Genomic DNA, 19,974 nt, shown 5'->3' on the forward strand with positions numbered 1-19,974 from the left:
ACTTTTTTGAGAACAGAAAATTTCAGTGCCTAGTTTTAGGAAAAATTAAATCAAAGCTATGGCTGCTCAGCAAAATGCATCAGTGAATAAATAAGTATTATATTGTTCAAATTATCTAAGCTTAACTAACAATTTTAAATCCCGACAATTTTAGCATTTATTTACAATTAAACGCAAGGATATGAAAAGAAACATTTTGGTCGAAAAAGGTCAACATAAAATCGTCTCAACAAATGAGTATGTACAGTGAGCCAAAAAGTAAAGTAACGAGAAAAAAAAACGTACCCTGAATAACTTTCGATTTATGATCGGATCTTCACGGACTCAATCTTGATAGTTCTAGGGGTGACCTTAAATATTCTAATTAATTAGTGTAGAAGATATTTAAAATTACGAAATAAGGCACAAAAACGCATCTTTTCTGAATAAACATACCTATTTTTACGATATATTTGGATTTCTGACCTCAAAAATATAGAGAGTAGTCGTAATCTAGGAAATATAGTCCTCATGGTTTGGTCAGAAAAGCAATAAAAAGTTTGAATCTCATAATGTTAATTTAATTTTTGAGTATTTTTCCGTATATCGAGAACTTTCTATGCGAATTAAACGAATTTTTGCACACAATTATAAAATCCGTTTACCGAAAGATAATTCCATGCAAAAATAGTATTTTCAATAAATATTTATCATTTTTATTATTTTATTTAATATTAGTAGAACTAATAATGAATTGTAAGGTATAAAATATTTTTTACGTAATTTTGAAGTACGTAATTTTACATATCAAAATTCAAAATTTGAGCAAAACCAGTTGAACAGTTCCTAAGAAATCGAATTTTTAAAAAGTGGTGCATTTAAATTTCGAGGAATTATTCTATCGATTTCTCTCAAATTTTGTATTTTGCCATGTAAAATTACATGTTTTAAAACGCTTTAAAAGAAGTGTATGCCTTACAATTCAATTTTTTTTCATTTCTGCATTTTAATTTTTTGCATGGAATCATCTATATGGAATTATTATAAGGTGTGTACAAATTATTCATTTCGTTTAAAAATCTCGTAAAACTCAACAGCAAAATTACCATTAAAGGGTCCAAACTTTGGATCTCTCTCCTGACCAAACTATGGGGATCATATTTCCCAGATTGCGGCTATCCCCTATATTTTGGGGATCGGAAATCCAAATCGTTGAAAAAATGGTATATTTATTCAAAGAAGTGCGTTTTTGTGCTTTATTTCGTAACTTAAAATTATTTCTGCACTAATTTGATTTAACACATTTGAGGTCAACCCCTCGAACCATTAAGATTAAGTCCTAGAACGTGAAGATCAGATCATTATTTGAAAATTTATTCAGGATGGTCCTTTTTTTTTTGGGCCCATCCTGAATAAATGAGTTAAAACAAAATGAGCATATTTTCACAAATAGGGGTTTACACTGCAGTTTTAAATGAATAAACATGTAAAATTATAAATGTATAATATATGATATAGTAGTTTGGCTTCGTAAAATTTATAGCAAATGTCAACACTTGCTCTTTGACATTAAAAAGCACAGCACATATAATGGCTTACATAAAGATCAACATATTATACAAAAAATTATATTTTTAATATGAGGTATTTTGTTCTACAAACTGCTCAATGAGATTTATTTATAGTTTTTCATGAAAAATCAAAATTTACCACAAAGATCCTTTGAGTTTTTTGGAAGGTACACGTAAATGCGAATTCTTTAATATAGTTCAAGAGTGCTTTTTTATTGCTATATTACAGTTTTTTAAAGTGATTTTATATTTAAAGCAATATATGCAAAAAAGAAAAATTTAAATATAGCAAAAAATAAGAAAATGCTGTTAAAGAAATTCCTAATAGTAGCAAAAACCGAGTAGAGGTTTATTAAAATTCAGAGGAAAATTCTTAACGAAGCTTTATTTTGCATAAAAAATGAAAAACATATTTATTTTAAAACAAAATAAAAAGGGAATTAAATTACCTTAAACAAAATAACTCATATTTTGTTCATTAATGGCCATACTGACAATCTGTAAAATGCTGAAGCTCAATCAATTCAATGAAACTATCCGGCATTAATTAAGTTAGCATCATAGCTTTCCAAAATTGATTAATTATCTTTATCTAAAAACTAAAGATAAATAAAGTATATCTATGCTGATGATGTACAATCTGAATCTTAGAAGACTAATTTGATCTTATTATATATATTATGATTAATGCTCAATACTACTTTATGACCCTAAGGATTTAACGTATTGATTATGTGGCCAATTCTTGCTTAAACTAATTTCATTTCTTTATTTCTTCGGTTATTTTCACAGTTGTATCTGCCTCTTTAGATACCATGTTTTCTTCACTGTCTCTTCTTTTCCACATTTCTTTGCTGGAAGCATAATCTGAAACAAAAGAAATTAAATAAGTTTTAAAAATTAAACTATTATTTAAAAGGAATACGAAATGCATAAGAAAATTATCTTATTTGAAAAAATAAATAAGTGTATGAGAATGGCGAGAAAATATAATAGCATTATGATGTATAAATAATGTATTAAATAATGTAATAAATAAATAAAGAAACGTATCAAACAAATAAAAAAAGTCAAATAAATAAGTAAATAAATAAATTTAAAAAAACAAATTAAGAAACAGAAGGGAATTGTATTTGAAATAATTTTTAATTATGTACTTTAAAATAAATACGTAAGCTTATAAGAAAGGATTGCTTTATTTCAAAAGAATATTTTCTTCTAAATATATCTTTCTTTTTATAACGTCAATCATATTATTGCTTTTAATTTAAATTTATAAAGGGGCTTTTTTTCGACATATATTTAAAATATGATAATCTTCGCTTTTCTGGAACTATAAAAAAGTAAACTAATTTGTATTATTATCGTTTTTTTCTTTTAATTAACTGCGAAGAGATAAAAAGGATTGTATATTTAATTATCTCGGTTGAAAAAGAAAAGGGTTTTGTTTCATTCTAACTATTTTAAGGGAAAGATTAAAAAAAATTTTTTTTTTAAATTATCATCATTGAAAGAACATGTTTTCAGAAAAGTACAAATAAAATGTGTGTTTCTTTTATTTATTTATTTTACTTTAATGGTAATTCTAGTAGTAGTTGTAGTTTTAATTTGACAATTTTTTTTCATGAAGTTTATTCAAATGAACTGAAATTGTTAGAATTTTTTAAAATTCCAGTACAATTTCAAGCCCCGCCCAGAACAAATGACTCTCTTAGCCATTTCAAAAATTTCAATTCATTTCTTGCATTTCTACGGGATGCACGGCATCTCGCAAAGGTTTTTTTCTCACTCATATTTTTCTGAACAACCTCGAAACTTCAAGATTTAATGTTTTACAGATTTTGAGCTTCAAAACAAAATGAAACATAGAGTAATGTAAAGTCAGAAAATAAAAAAAAGAAAAACGTTTCAAACAAAACAAAATTTATTAAAAAAAATAGAATTAGGAAAGGTTCATAAACAAAAATCACCTTTTTAGCCATTAAATTTTCAATTCCATATCAATAGAGCAGCTATATCCATTAGTTTCATTTCATTGAATTTGCCGTACTTGTTTTTTTACGGATCTTCGTAAATCTGAACTTCTAAGTCTTATAACGCAGTGCTCCTCAACCTTTTTATCACACAGGATGGGACAACGTTAGAGAATTTCTTCTCGGCCCTCAGACAAAGGGGTTGGACGCTGATTGTTTTTATTTTAGATGATTTTGATTGCATAAATTTAATGTTACCGTATTTAAACGTGCCTTCAAATCAAAATGCAGTTACATTTGCGGCATTGGTGCAGCTTAAGTCATGTCTCTCAGTTCCCAGTTAGCCTTTTGTCCATAGAAAGTCGCACAAATCCGAGAGAAACTCAGCACAGCAAATTAAATGGGAATAATTTAATGTTTCTTGGGCAGTCCGGTACCATTAGATTTACAAACAGGTACTTGGAGACCACTGTTATAATGCTTGCGCAGCTAAACAAAATTTATCGTAAAGCTAAACATCCAAAACAGTGGTGGCGGCAGCTCTTAATACAGAGTGATTTGTCTGTCTATGTACTAAAAAAGTACTTTTTCTTACATCATTTTTAACTTTGATTATGATTATCAAAGCAGGGTAGAAAACGATGCCCTCTAGTTCGCTCAAAATAAGTGCGTAACCATTTTTCAGTTAAACAAAATGTTCTTATGTTACTTTTGGGAACAATTTTTTTCATCTTTCGTAAAACAAATAATTTATAATAACAAAAAAAAAACTATATGTAAATAATAGTGCGAAATAAATAAAAAATGGTAAACTCTAATAACTTTTCATTTAACTGACGGATTTTCATGAATTAAGAGGAAATCTTAATTCTTGAAATTGAATTAATATAAAATATATTAATTAATTTGAAAAGAAGAATTTTTGAGTTGCGAAAGCAGACATAAAACGTACTTTCAATGAATAAGTATAAATTTTTTTTTCTTACCTTTCTATTATTTGTTGCGTGTATTTTAAAAGGAACTTAATTTAGAAGCTAAATAGCTTTTAATTAGCTAAATACTTCCTTAAATTAGATTTTTTTAATGATTTGCTCAAGATGAACAAGTGAACACTCTGAATAATTTGTGATTTAATGATCCAATTTTCAAGAGCTAGGACTTTTTCTTTATGGTTAGAGCACCTAACCTTAAGTATTCTGATTAGTTTGGACAGACTATATTTGCTTCTGTCTTAGTGATTTAAAATATTGACTACTTTATATGATTAAGACTTAAAATAAATAAAATACATTAAAATCCTTACCATTGGTATTAGAAAATCAAACAAAATTTTAAATTTGCGTTTAAATATCAAAGAATATAGTAGCATAGAATAAATATCATGATAACCAAAGACGAAATTTAGCTAAATTATCGAAATTAGTCTAGAAATCAAAGATCAAACAATTTTACCAACTAACTGTAATATTTAATAAAAAATAGAAACAAATATTACTCTTTAAACTGTTAAAACAAATATGGAACTTGATTTGTTAATAATTGAAAATTTCGTTAATTTAAACTTAAAGAAAAGTACAAACAATTGCAATTTTTAACTAAATCTCTGAGTACATCCAATAAATGATTTTAAATCCCAAATAATAGCCTTTAGAGTTTTGTAACAATGTAGTTTTTGAGGGTAAAAAAAAGATTTTATATTGAAGTTTTAAGCCTTCAATCGGAAAAGTTTCTAGAAATCCTTTTTTAAAACCCTGATGGAAGATTTTAAAGACTATTTTATCATTGGAAAAGCTAACCACAACTATAACTAAACTATAATATTTAATTTTTGTTTCAAACATTAATATTGATATTTCAAATAGAGCAACTAAGGTAAAAATAAAATTTATGTCTTAAAATATTTTATAACAATAATAAAGTATAAAGAAGATGAATGTTTTTTAAAACTTCAATAATAATAAAAATTTGATTCTTTAAATCTTTTTTTCAAATAAGTTTTTTTCTTTCAGTTTTTATCGATTATTAAGAAGTGGAAAAAAATTCATGAATTAGCAGGCATCGCAAAATATATTTTAATATAATTTAAAGCCGCAATTTTAACCTCATAAGATTAAAACTAATAAGAATAAATATTTACATTTTATTAACTTCACCTGCTTCAATTTACATAATAGTAAGCAAACTTCTTCATTACTCAAATATTACTTACTTAATTCTTCATGAGGATTTTCTTTTAGAAATATAATTCTTTCTGTGTACACTGGCACATGAATATATTTCGTCATCATTGGAGGGCAGTGATTTTCCGATGGTTTATCGTCAGCGTCAGATAGAGCTTTGGCGAGAAGTCCTACAGCCAACAGCGTTTCCATCGCCTCATTCTCTCTTCGCCTACTTTTTAGAATGCCAGCATCAACGAAGCAAAACCACGTCACAAGAAATGTTATTTTCAAAGCATCCATGACATTCCTAGATGCAAAGAAAGAATTTTAATTAAAATTTTTGATAATAAACTAGGAGACTTGATAATAATCTAGAAGACTCCTGCCCCTGTTCGCTTCACTCACCAACCTTCGTGTTTTCTTCGTATTCCTCATTAAAGATCAAGGGAACGATTTATGCTAATTTTTTACCATATTGGATAGCCATTTGTTACATTTTGAAGATGACAAAATTTCGTAAAATCAATAATGTAGCAACCACATCGCCAAGCAACCACAGAGCCATCTGAACAGGCGAAACTCAGACTTTGAACCGAATGGATTCTTTTTTTCTTCTCCTTCTTATAAGTATTCAAATTCATGTTTGTCCACGAGCTATTTCTAAATTAATAAAAATATTTAGCACTAAGCTTTCCTTTATTTAAACCTCCGAGATCTAGCTAGGGCCACAATAAGATGTAAAATCGTTGCCTCTACCCTCTCCGAGAGTTATTTTTCAGTGAAGATGTACCGTGCTGTGGAAATGCACTTCCTGTTCATGCGCAAATTGTTCCTTTTTAGAATAAGCTTTCATGGACATAAACCGTTTTTTCCATTTGATCTTCCAAAAATTTGTTTTCCATAAAGTCGATAAAAATAAATAATTTAGTTTAGCAAATATATAATTATAATTTTTATCTGAGCATATTTTATTAATATGTAAAACGTAACGAAATGAAAGCATATCTATTTTTTGAACAATAATCAAATGTACCTGCCTAAAAAATTAACCTTAGGAATACAGAATATGCGACACAATGAGCAGAAACAGGGAAGAAGTCATTTTAGTCTTCATTTTTTTATTTTTAAAACTTTTCATATAAATGTTAAGATAACTGGATACATCTAAATTCTCTTTTATTTTTTATTTGTTCATTTTTTTATTACTTATGACATCAAGTAAAGTACAAGCTTATAAAATAAAAATTGCGAGATAAAGGTTTCTACAAAAATAGATAAGCAATCTTATTTAAAGAAAGAATTGCAGAAAAACACAATATTGCAACAACACACCGAAAACACAATATTTTTGCAACAATTGCGAGTTCGCAATTGTGCTGACTTCTACGATGAGAGACTTTACGTATGCCGGAAAAGCAGACATGTACGGCCGTGCAAATGGTTAATGGTGCAAATGGCAAAGTTGCGCTCCGAATGTATCCCACGTAATATTCGAGCAACGAGATCCTCATTTGAGTGAAGTGGAGTTGTATAAACAAGATTCTTCAGATGTCTCCATAAAAAGAAATCGAGGATCGATAAATCCGGAGATCGTGGTGTCCCAGGGAGTAGTCCACCACTCCCAATCCATCGTGCCCCAAACGTGGCATTCGGGTAAGTGCGCACATGAGGCGATTGGAAGATCCTGCAGTGGTTCTTTTAACAACTGTTCCAAACAAATAAGATAACATTCGCCATTAGAAAGTATTAGTAAATCAAAAAGTCGTTGACAATACCAGTCAAAGCATACAGAATCAATGTTGATACGCATGTGGTCGCGTTGCACGTGGATTGTCGGTTGCCCACATATGGGAATTTAGCGCATTAAAGAAACTGCCAGAAATTTAGGAGAAGAGGATAGCCCGCCGGATTCAAAGCTTGTACTCGCTGAAAATGGAAGGGGTGTAAGCGATTTTCGTTTAACACTTTACAAACAGTCTGAAGTCTCACACGTAAGTGATGAGCAACAGCTCTTGTACTTGAGTCGGGTCTGTCAGCCCCCACGTTAAAGATGGCTTGAGCCTGGATGGGCTACTTCCAGGCTTGGACTGAGTACAGCTCTTCGTCAACCAGCTTCGTGCCTGGTGAAGTGGAATGAATCTGTTTCACGAAGTTGACGATGTAACCATTGAAACATTCTGTGATCCGGCATTCGTTGATCGAAACTGTGCGTGATACATTCGTAGAGCAGTTCTACCATTACCATTTGTACGGCCGAACATGTAATATCAATAATCAGCATGTCTGCTTTCTCTACATACGTAAAATCTCCCATCGTAGACGTCAGCACAATAGAGAGAGTGGTACTTTACCTTACTAGATGCATCATGTTGAACGGCGGCTAGACATCTACAGCCCTCTACCGGCAGCGTAACCAACCCATAACTCTATTTCTCTCTTTTTTCATTTCCACTGTTTGCACCGCAACGCGTCACTTTGCGCCCATACATTTCTGTACAAAAAATGATTTTTACTATGTCCTGTATCTACCCTTAAAGTTTGTATCATGAATTCGGGACAACCCTGTACACGGATATATAATATACTATATACGATTATATAGTATACTATATATGAGTATATAATGTACTATACACGGATAAATAATGTATAGAAAACGTCAAATTTTAAAAACTAGGACTCATGTTGTATTGCGGGAGAGAGCAATTGTGTACAATGCGCACTATAAAAAAGGAAGTGTCTTAGTTTTGATTTAACGGTTGGATTTTCACGTACTAAAATGAAATATTAGCAATTTAATCTGAATGAGGCGCTTAACTTAACTTTGTTAATTGTTTCTGAAGATGATATTTTAAGTTGTAAAATCAGATACTATCGAGAGAGATACAAATTTTTTGCATCGAATTTGAATTCTCAACTCTCAAAATAGGAGGGGAAAGGGTAGCTGCATTCTTGGTATTATGATATCAATATAGTTAATAAATTATTTTCACAACTTTGGATTTAAAGATTTTCAATACATCATGTTTTGGCTACTCCATAACAATCATTTTTTTTATGTGGCATTGCTTTTCAAGTTGTTTTTCCAAGAACCTAGAAAAATTTGGCAAGAGATGCGGCGCTGTAGGAGAAAGATCAGCATGTAACCAGCTTTTAAATCAGTATTGATGGCAACATGAAATAAATAAAAAAATAAAAATCGCACTTTGAACAAGGGAAATTTTACGTTATAATAATGAGGAAATAAAAAAAATACATATTCAAAGATGAGTTAAATAAAATTATTTAAATAGCGTCTTCCCACACTCCCAGGAATAAATAGTGTTTTAATTCTTAGTAACAATAAAACTTTTCTTTCTTTAGCGATGCAATGAAAGATTTTCTCAAATTATCGCGAACAAACATTAAAAGCTTTTCTAGCCTTTAGATTTCGCTATTTTTTTATTCTTAGAAAATGAGAAGCCTAAGAAACTTAACAAAAGAGACTAATGAGTTCCAGTGCGGACCGTAATACCCTCAGACAATAGAGGAATTAGTTCGGTGTTTTTGTAGTAGATCTTATTTCATTGGTAGGCCTGTTATAGACAAAAGCTTTACGCAAATATAGTAAACCGCTAGGGTTTTTAAAAATAAATGAAAGTGAATAATTTTAACTGAAAGTGAAAAGAATGTTTAGTTAAGTCTTAAAGTATTTAAAAACATCTAATGTTCTAACTAAACTTCTAAATTATTCTATAAAACTATAATATTTTCTTTTCCAGATTTTTTAAAATAACATTATATATATATATATATATATATATATATATATATATATATATATATATATATATATATATATATATATATATATATATATATATATATATATATATATATATATATATATACCGAAGAGCCATTACATTATGACCACCCTGCTAATAACATGTAGGACCACAAATGCTCTATTGGATTAAGGTCAGGTGAATTTGGGGGCCAAGACATGACTTGAAAGTCACTGGAATGTTCCTCGACGATTCGACCCTTATGACATGGTGCATTATCCTGATGGTAAACACCCTCCCCCGCAGGAAAAACTGTTGCCATGAATGGGTGAACCTGGTCTGTAACTATGTTTAAGTAGCTTACAGACGTCAGGGATTGTTCTATGAGGATTATGGGTCCTAATGTTCCCCATGAAAACATTGTTCCTGGGCGAGAAACTATGAAAACCTGGGTGAGCCCATTGTTATAGATGGAGGGTGGTCATAATGTAATGGCTCTTCGGTGTATATATATTATGGGTATTAGAAGATTGTATATTAGAAGATTTTACTCCGAATCATTCAAATTGTGTAAAACAAATTTCTTCACAGATGAGATTTGCAACTTCTGATAACTTACAACTTTATTTCACCAGAAATGAATTTCTGTGAAAGCTAATGGGATACTCTCAACTCGCAAAGAAGTCTACTTATACTCAACCACCTGACCCTATGACCTCAGCGCCAGATGGTTATAAAAAACAAGATGGCAGGGTTATTTAATGGATTTAATATTGATTGATTAAATAAAGCAAAGTTTTTTTTCCAGAAAAGTTTTAGAATGCTTATTAACAAGAACTTATTCTGCATGGCTACGTGCCTGTCTTTGGGTTAAGTTAAAAATAGACTAAATCTTTCTTTGTGAAGGAATGCGAAATGCGCCACTAAAGAGAATTCATATTTGATGGCTAGGCTTACTCAAAGTAAAATGGAAAGAACAGTTGATGACATACGCAAATGCTACGCTTCAATGGCTAATCAGAATCCAAACCCAAGATGACGGCACTTGAAGGTGACCAAGACCACGTTTTTAAGCATTTTTCTTCTTTGGTTCCTTAAGTCAGGCAAACACAAGTAAAACTAAATGGTTAGATTTTGTTGTATACACTTATCGTCGCTGAATAGCTATAGCTGTTTGAAGCCACGTGTTTAGGTTGTTTATATCTACGATTTTAAAACACCAAACTGTAAAAACTATAAATAAGTCGAAGTCAATGAGAATTATAGGCTATGCATAGTCAACGGATTGTAAAATTGCATAGTCACCGGAAAGTATAACAAATAACGATAAAAAAAGCAAGAATTATTAGGTGATAATTTGTGACAGAACTACAAAATGAAATTTCTATGTACTGAGACATTTAAGTCCCCAAAGATGATAATAACAGTATAAGTGTCCGAAATAACGACTGTTATCGGTTTTCTGAAGTATAAATACCATTTATTCGGTAAAATTTACTCTTTAGTTTTGTATTTTTCACTAAATGTGAAGCAATAAGAACTATAATTTTGAAAACCAGAATTTCTGGAAAACCGTTAACATACGAAAGAAAAAACTACCAAAGGAATAGTTTAATTACCATATATTTTCTTTTATTTATCAGAATTATGTTTTTTTTCTTCAGAATTGTTATTACCATGCATTGCGGTAGTGTTATCAGAATGTTTTTCTCCAAAAAATTTTTTCTCGCATAAATTTATAAGAAATATATTATAATACATTGGAGGACAAATGCTAACTCATTATGTAAAAATAAAATAAAATTTTCTTTTTTATAACTCTTTTATCAATTTAGTTATTAATTTTCCCATTATTTATTTATGCAAGATATGTTATGTATAAAAGCAAATTATGTAATAGGAAGGACTTTGCAAAGTTTAGAACACAAAACTATGGTTATGCGCATTAGTTAATAACATAATGCATCAATCTTGTCTACAAAACTTTCAAATAACATAAAATGCAAAAGAAAAAAATATTTTTTAGTTTAAGAACAATTTTTTCTTATTCTATTAAATTTTTTTATGAAATTCCTGTCACGTAAATAGTAGAATGATAACTATATAGAGTTTGGAAAATATCATTTCCTTAGAAAAGCAATTTTGTAGATTTCCTTTCTTTGAAAGAAAAAACGATACAAATTGTTCATATTTTTTTTCTTTGAAATCTATTTTGCTATGCATCAAATATTAAAATATTAGAATATGCATTTTTCATCCATAAGATACAAGAAGCATATACATATTTACACACATGACATAATGTATAATAAATTTTTATACATTTACAAGCGTCATTAAAATTTTTATTATCATTAGTATATAAGAAAAGTTATGCATGAAAAAATATGTAATATATATTCATATTAAACTTCCAAAATCCTAGTTTATAGTTTAAAAACTAGTATTTACATACAGGCTAGTTTTCAAGCAATTAAAATTTTTAATTCAATTCAGAATGCTGTTCCTAGTTATATAATTTTCAAAATATTTCAAAGATGGATCTCGTATCAATTTCATATAATACTACAGTATATTTTAGTATATTAAGTTTCGAGAAGCTTTTTTATATTTTTAAATTAAATCATGACTGCAAATACATAACAGAAATTAACAGTTAACAAAACGTTTAAGTGAAAGAAAATATAATCAGAGGGGACAAAACTAATACACCGAAAAAATATTGTAGAACAGAATCTGATGAAATTAACCGTGTTTCTGGCTCCAATGGGTACACCGAAAAGTTCGATAATTTTTACTGAAGCACTACTTTGGTAATGATTTTGGTAAAATATATAATAAAATATGGTTTTTAAAATATGTGATAAAATTTGCCTATTCTTTCACATCTTAGAGGGTAGCATAAAAACGAATTATTCGATTAAATTTAATTTTCAGTTTTGTAATTTTTGCTAAATGTATGGTAATAAAAATTGTAATTTAGAAAACCAGAATTTCCGGTAAACAGTTCCCATATGAACGCAAAAATCACAAAATGAATGGATTAAATACCGTATATCTTGATTCAATTAATCAAAATTATGTTGTTTTTTTTTACCAGAAACGTCATAACCATTTCAACAATTTTACCAGACTCCGTGTAGAGTCAATATAGTAGTTAGTTTAGTTAGTATTTAGTTTAGTTAGTATCGAAATCAAATTCACTTAAAAGCCTAACTAAATATTAACTTTAACTATGACTATTTAATCAGACTTATGATAATTTTTTATTACAGCTTGTGAACACACCATCTAAATTAAATCCAGCTTTAATCAATGTAAAATATTAGCTTTAAATATGAAAACGTAACCAAAATTATTTATATCAATCATAATTCTATAAATCATTATGAATGACCAACCGAAACAAATTGCAACTCTTTCAATTTCGATTGGAAATTAAAACTTGAATTAATGCAGGATGCAGTGGAGGAATTCAAAAAGCAGGAAAACTTTTACTCGTTTCGTAGCAATGAACTTTGCAATATCAAAGCGCAAAGGAACTTTCTCAAAATGTAACGAAGCGTAACGATGCAAATTAAAAAACAAGAGAGAAGCTGGGAAAGTGTTCAGTGGAGTGAAAGTTACCCTTAGAGCGATACGCGGTGATAATTTTCACTGTGATTATTTGTCAGCATGAAATTCGTATTAATAAACCTTAGGAAGATTTTCGCTTTAAAGTTTTTAACAGTTATTTGACGAAGCAATGTTATAATTTATCTAAAGAAGATATATATTGTTTTTTTAAAAACGGTTTATATTGTTTTTTAACAATGGGAAGTAGAACTTTAATTTTAAATTTTTTTCTTAAATGATTGAATGAAGAAATGATGAATGAAATGATTGAAATTGAAAGGAATAGAAGAAACGCAAAAACATATTATAATATTAGGTTCATCCCATTCAGTAAATTCCGACGTAAAAATTACTATTTATTTGTAAGACGTCAAATCATAATTTGCTTTTGGTAGAAAAAGATACAAAATTAACAAAGGTCATCTTCTTCAATTTTATTTTTAAACAAAGGCAAGATAGCGAGATGTATATTAATCAAAAACAGCAGAAAGAATTCATTATTTGTAAAATTCTAAAAAGTTTCCCTTCCTGTAACGAATTTTGTGAGATGCCATATCAACCTTGAAAATTGGCTCGTTATAATTTTTTCAAAGGGCATTTGATGCTGTATCTATAGTTCGGGCTTCATTTCTTAAATTTTGAATTCAAAAGGAAAATATCGGCCAAAACTGGATAGCCTGAATAACAATCTGATGCAAATATTCACTTGAAGCAATCGGTTTGAAAATGTAAAAATAAATATGTAATAGAAAATAGGTGAGTATTTTATCAAACTTAAATTAGAAGCATGTTATTCATCAATAATTGATAAGTGAAATTGAAATAAATAAGTAAATAAGTCGGACTGTTATTTTAATACGTCGCATACACTGTTAGAAATTTCTCGGAGAAAATGGTTAAATAACAATTTATTAAATAGTTATTTTACCATATTTAATCAAAACAGTCAATAACCATAAATAAAACGGTAATCAAACTGTTAAGTATGAGAAAAACTGTTTATTAACTGCTTACACCTAATACGATTAAACAACAAGAATTTTATCGCACCAATAAGAACCACCTAATGAAGCTACTTAGTTCATTGCAACGGCGTACATATCATATCCGAGCTGGCTTATCTGTCAATCTCATGACCGACAGAATTGGAGTTCGAGTACTAGTGGTGACACCACAATATTTCCTCCATTTCCTTCACCACATGAAGAATTTCCAGTGTTCGGCACTCTCTAATGACCATTACCTTACGAAAGGCTCCTATGTCTAGTTAGATAATATATATTTTTTTAACGTTTTTGAAAAATGCTAGCTGTAAATGGTTAAAAAACCGTATAGTTTTATATTCATGGTTTTATAACCATACTTTTTGTAAATGGTTTCAAAAGCTTAAAGGAAAAAAAAATTCTTTACCGTAAACTTAACGGTTAATCGGATGAACAGACAGCTGCCAGTTATTTTTCCATAATTTTCGAATTAAAATTTTATCAGTGTATGTCAGGGACACAAAAATGCTTAAAATATGTTAAAATGCTTTATCACTGTTCGCTGCGAAAATAATGTCTAAATAGTGATAAATTTATTATGTGCTTGAGTTAAACAGCAGATCCATATCGGATTTCAGCTATCAATATTCAACACTCTTGTCTTGCAATACAATTTTGAACTTAACCACGAAGATAAGGGCATTTTGAGAGAAACTCACCTTCGTGGAGGACTTTTAGCTGGAACTAATCAACATTTGCATGTTACATGGAGAGGGTTTTAACCGTGGAAGATTTCCCATGGTTGACCAGATAGAAAGGGAATTTCACCCCATAATTCTTCTACCCATGGAGATATTTCTGCAATGTTCCTCCAGCTATACCCAAGATTCGAATCTGAATAGTCTCATTGGCAAGCGAGTTTTCTTCCTCAGATTCACCCCGGTTTAACAGTAATAAATTGAAATAAATAAATAAATAAAAATACTTTTTAAGTATTTAAGTTTCAACTTAAACTAATAATTCCTAAAACGGTTACTACCACCATCCACTAGTGGAAGCTACAGAATCTATGTGGGCAAATTGTTTACCAACATAATGGCAACTTTAATATGTAGTTGATGTAACAAAATCAATATCAAATAATTTATTAGATAAATGTCACGCAATTTAAATAAAATATGGAACACAAGTTTTATGTTAAAATTCGTATCTAACACAAAAATGACATTTTAGCCCTCTTTTGGATTATGAGCTTTTTCTTTAAATCCATATTTTGTTTCAAAATAAGAACATTAACCGAATACTTTTTTTGTAAACTTATTTGAACTAAAATACGCAAATTTCGAAGTTTTTTATAGCAACATTCAGTCTTTTCATCAATTTTGTATTCAATGCAGAATTTCTGTCATTGTTATTAACCTATATCATTTATTGTTCGTATTTATTGTAAAATTAAAGGTTTTCTTTTCAGGCTTGTTACAAGTATAGAGGAAATAGAGCATATGCCTAAGACCCGATCTAACTAGAATTTTAAGAGACATTGTGCTGGTGATATTCAAAAGCTAAAAGTTCTTTTAGAATGACGCTGATATTAAAAAAAAAAGAAGAAAAAGATTTACTTAAGCATTTCTAAATAATTATCTTAGTAAAGCTCATAAACTCAAAACTCTTCGCTTCTAAGTACCAATAATGTTGTATACATGATAAATAAAATATTAGTTTAGGTTTCGCAAAATAAAATGGAGAAAAAAGTATTTATTTCAAAGATATAGTAGAAAGTCTTTGGTCTTATAAGTTATTCCTTTTTCTAGAGACAATATAAAAAAAAATAAAGAATATATAAAGAGGTTGCAAAAAATCTTTTATCTCTCGTCTCACAGAGCCGCGGTGGCTCAGGGGAGAGCGTTTGCCTTCCATTGAGATAAAACGGGTTCGAATCCCAGCTAAGACTGGTTGATTTAAATTCCGCACCCGGCTTGCACTGACCACAGTGCTGACGTGAAATATCTTCAGTGGTAGACGTATCATGGGTTAGATTCACCTTGCACACCAGGCTAACCGTGGGCGGTTTTCGTGGTTTCCTCTCTATGTAACACAAATACGGGTTAGTCCCATTAAAAAAGTCCTCCAAGAAGGCAAATGTTCCCCATAACTTGATCCAGGAGTTCCTTGTCTTCTGGATTGGATTCAAAATTATTAGGCATCAGAGTTGAACATTAGTAGTCGTAAAACCAAAATTGGGTCTGTTGTTCAAATATGGTTATAAAATCTTGTGTCTCACAAAGCTTTGTAAGGCTTTGTTTTTGTTTATTATGCCGTTTCAATTTAAGAAATTAGTAAATTTCCTGGCAATCCACATGCACTTATTAAATTTTTCCACTTTTTGTTGTTTTAGCTCGTTGCTTTCTCTTTTCAACATAAATATTTTTTCAGTATATAGTTTAAGAAAATAATAAAATCCATAGAATTTGGAAATAAAAATGTTCATGCACTTTTAAAATATTTCACTTTCTTATAAATGAACTATTTTCTGTAAATAAATTATTAATTCGCTCTTAATATTAATTATTTTATGACAGATAAGTCATTTATTTGCATAAATTGGAGAGAGAAAATTAAAATTATGTTTAATTGATTTATTAATCTAAAAAGGGTAGATTCTATTCCCTTCTAAATAAATATAAGACTGTAAAAATAAAGAGTGAGTTATAATTGGAGTAAAAAAATTTAAGATTTTACAACAAAATATAGTTGCAAGTCATTTGCATTTATATTTTTCATTGCTAAGAAATCTAGATAAAGCAACAGTATCTGACCTACAAAGCTGGCATGCTTCGATAAACAAATATAGTGAAATATTTTCTAGAGATAATATGCATTATAGGAAGTCCGATAGAAATACTTTATTCATGCAAATACATCATAATATTTCTATTAAACTCCCCTTTCACTATTTTCGCTCCTTTGGTTTGAAATCCTTTTACGTGATACAAATCAAACATAATCTTCAAAATTTGTATAATGAACACCTATAAACTAGCTTTATGTAGGTGGATTTTGAAGGTTAAAAATTATATTCTTTATTCTCTTGACAGGACACATTATACCAAACAAACAATTATAAACACATTAAACTTTTTAATAGTTTAATTTATTAAAAAGAATGAAATATTACAACAAATGAATGACAAATAGGCCTTAACAAATATTTTTTAAAAAACATTTTACGAAAGTGGAGCATAAATAAAATAGTTTATTTATAGTATAGTTAATTTTACGTAAAACTATAATATACAATAATATATATGTATTTTTATTAATAAATATTATTTATTCAACATAATTCATTCGATAAATAATATTATTCTATTAAGAAATCGAAAAAATAATTAAATAAAATAAACGCAGTCCAAGTTATGAACAAATGATTAAGTTTAGCCCTTTCGCGCCAACTGTCACAAATACGTGACAGCATAAAAACGTATCAATCAGGGTAAAAATATAAAACTGGTAATCAAAGTATTTCTTTAGCAGTTTATTTGTGGAAGGAGTTATAATTGTTTGATTTATTTAATTCACCATAAATTAGTTCAAAATAAAACTATTCAGTTACACTTTGAGTTAACATTGATTATATATATGATTAAAGTAACAATAATTAAAGTAGAACCAAAGTAAGTCTGTCAAATTAGCAACGACTACATTTAAGTTACCGTTCTTCATTTCAATTACAACTTGATTCTGATTTTGTACGAATGCTTTTCTGAATCACCCGTCCCCAAGGGGTTAAAGACAGAAACACGAAAGTACACAATTCATTCATTTTATTTAATAAATTAAATTTTTGTTAATTTAAATATATTATTAGTTAGATCGAATATTATGGTTAATTTTTTTAAACAAAAAAAAGTTTTTTGTGTGTAGTTGGAGAAAAAAATAGTGTACTTACATGCTTTAACTGTTTACTCCCGAACTTCAACTATAGTGTTTGCGTAAGTAAGGAAATGCTATAATGATATGTATGAAGTCCCGTTATGGACATCCGAAAAGGACATCACTTTTACATTCGGTTCTTACAACGCTTCGTTGAACATTCTGTGACAACCTTCAAATTATCTTTTTTTTTCTCCATTTCTTTTGAGTTAATAGGTAGGTTTTTAATTTTTTTCTTCTTCTAAAAGTAGACCGTACAGCAATCTTATGACAATTGGCGTGCTTTCAAACAAACTGGTAATACATTCGGGGTGATTCCCCCGATGAGGGCTATTACAGCAGTAAGTGTTTTGAATGCGAAAATGGGTCATTGCCTGGTTCATCAACTTTTCCGCCTTGTTCCTTGGAAAAACACAAATATTGAAATTTATCTTCATTTTGAGGATGGGTCTTGATTTGGTTAGCGATTTCTATGGAAATGCTGAGCTTTTACTCGATATTTATAAACTTGGTGGTGTTTATGTTTGAATCGAAGCAAAAGGTTTGCGGTTGGCTGAATGTGATAAGAAAATCGTAGCAATTCTTCACTTTTCTATTATTTTTGTACGCAGAATTATTTTTATAAGACGATTTTCCTTTCAGAATTAAAGCATACATTTATCTCATTCAATAATATTTTAAAAAGGATTTTTTTTAGTTCTGGTATTCTTATAATAATAAACTTTTTGGTCTAGTTAATGCATTGCAATATCAAAACAAAGCTTAAGAGACAGTGGATCTGATAATTCTGTATTATTAAATAAGATTTAGTGAAAGTTAATTGTTATTGTTTTAACGTGATTATGAAGTGGAAAAATACGAAAAACCTTGAATAGTTATCCCGTCAGAAATAAGATTAATGGTTTAATTGATGAAAAATAAGTGAATTTTTAGGACAATTCTCTATCATGAAAAACTTTCCCTTTAAATAAATCATATGCCTTCGTTCCATTTTACAGAGCGTCTTTTAATATGTTTATTTGTGGCTTCTTTAACCTAATTGCATAGAATTCCAATGTTGTCAAGATTTGAAAAATGATCATTTTTTAAAAATGATAATCCGCTTATGTTTAAAATTATTTCGGTTAGTTAAAATATTAAACGTGTTAAATTGAATCTAAGAGTCACTGTCAAAATATATGTAATCTAAAGTTCACTTACCATATAATTTTCAGACAAGGCCCACGTTTCAATTTAAATGGTCGAGGTCCGTAAATTTGCGTCGTTAGTGTCTAACTGAAATGTACTAAGGTATTTTTACGGGTCCGGTTATACGCTTTAGATGTTTAAATCTGCAAAGAAACCGTTTTCTCACTGTCAAATACCTTCAAATGATAGCTTGTCAATGACATCATGAGAGAACGCTTTATTTTATACGTTAAAATCATATTACCAGTGAGCTCTTTCCCCTACTTTCTGAAGCTCGCCAATTATGATTCTCGCTGCCAAAATGGAAACATTTACAATGTGACCTAATACAAAATTATAATAAAAACAAAACATTTTTGTTCCATTTTAGTAGAAAAGTTGAATAAAACCAGGGGGGGGGAATAACAATAATGTTACTAACTCCTCCTTAAAAAAACCGCACACATTACAGAAATAATTGCAAAAAATGCATTGCAAATAAAAATGTGAAATTAAAAGTTAAGTTGAACAAAAATAACTCGAACTAAACATTCAGTTTTTTTTTTGAAAGCGTAATTATATATTTTAAGATTTGGAGCTATCACTGCACGGCTGTCAATCGCCTTAGCACTTGATCGTCAACCATCTTTCAGAATTATGTAAATCAAGGCTTTACTCTGCTCTTCTATGGCATTTTTTTATTACATGCAAATGATATTGCAGCACTACTGATATTTTTTTAAGTTGTAATTTATATTTAATTTTAGTTGTAATTCAAGAATCAAAAATAAAAAGGTCTTAAATGGTATTTTTGTAAGTTTTTG

The 19,974-nt window shown here is 29.3% G+C and overlaps 1 protein-coding gene across 1 annotated transcript; it reads right to left on the minus strand.

The window, feature by feature from the left end:
* Positions 1-1,508: 1,508 nt before the first annotated feature.
* On the minus strand, positions 1,509-6,219 carry LOC107436931 (uncharacterized). Its single transcript, XM_016048763.4, has 2 exons — positions 5,733-6,219; positions 1,509-2,417 (listed from the first exon to the last, which is right to left on the minus strand). The coding sequence occupies exons 1-2, from the start codon at positions 5,983-5,985 to the stop codon at positions 2,311-2,313; spliced, it is 360 nt and encodes a 119-aa protein (XP_015904249.3). The 5' UTR covers positions 5,986-6,219; the 3' UTR covers positions 1,509-2,310.
* Positions 6,220-19,974: the final 13,755 nt, after the last annotated feature.

The sequence above is a fragment of the Parasteatoda tepidariorum genome, chromosome 2 (assembly GCF_982258835.1).
Source record: "Parasteatoda tepidariorum strain Cologne lab strain chromosome 2, Ptep-v5.0, whole genome shotgun sequence".
NCBI lineage: Eukaryota > Metazoa > Arthropoda > Arachnida > Araneae > Theridiidae > Parasteatoda > Parasteatoda tepidariorum.

What these genes read in the sequence shown, in the direction of transcription:
- LOC107436931 (XM_016048763.4), bottom strand. Translation starts at nt 5,985, where the DNA reads ATGGATGCTTTGAAAATAACATTTCTTGTGACGTGGTTTTGCTTCGTT. An exon ending in AAATCCTCATGAAGAATTAA is followed by an intron (nt 2,418 to 5,732) that starts GTAAGTAATATT and finishes CTTTTGTTTCAG; the next exon opens with ATTATGCTTCCAGCAAAGAA.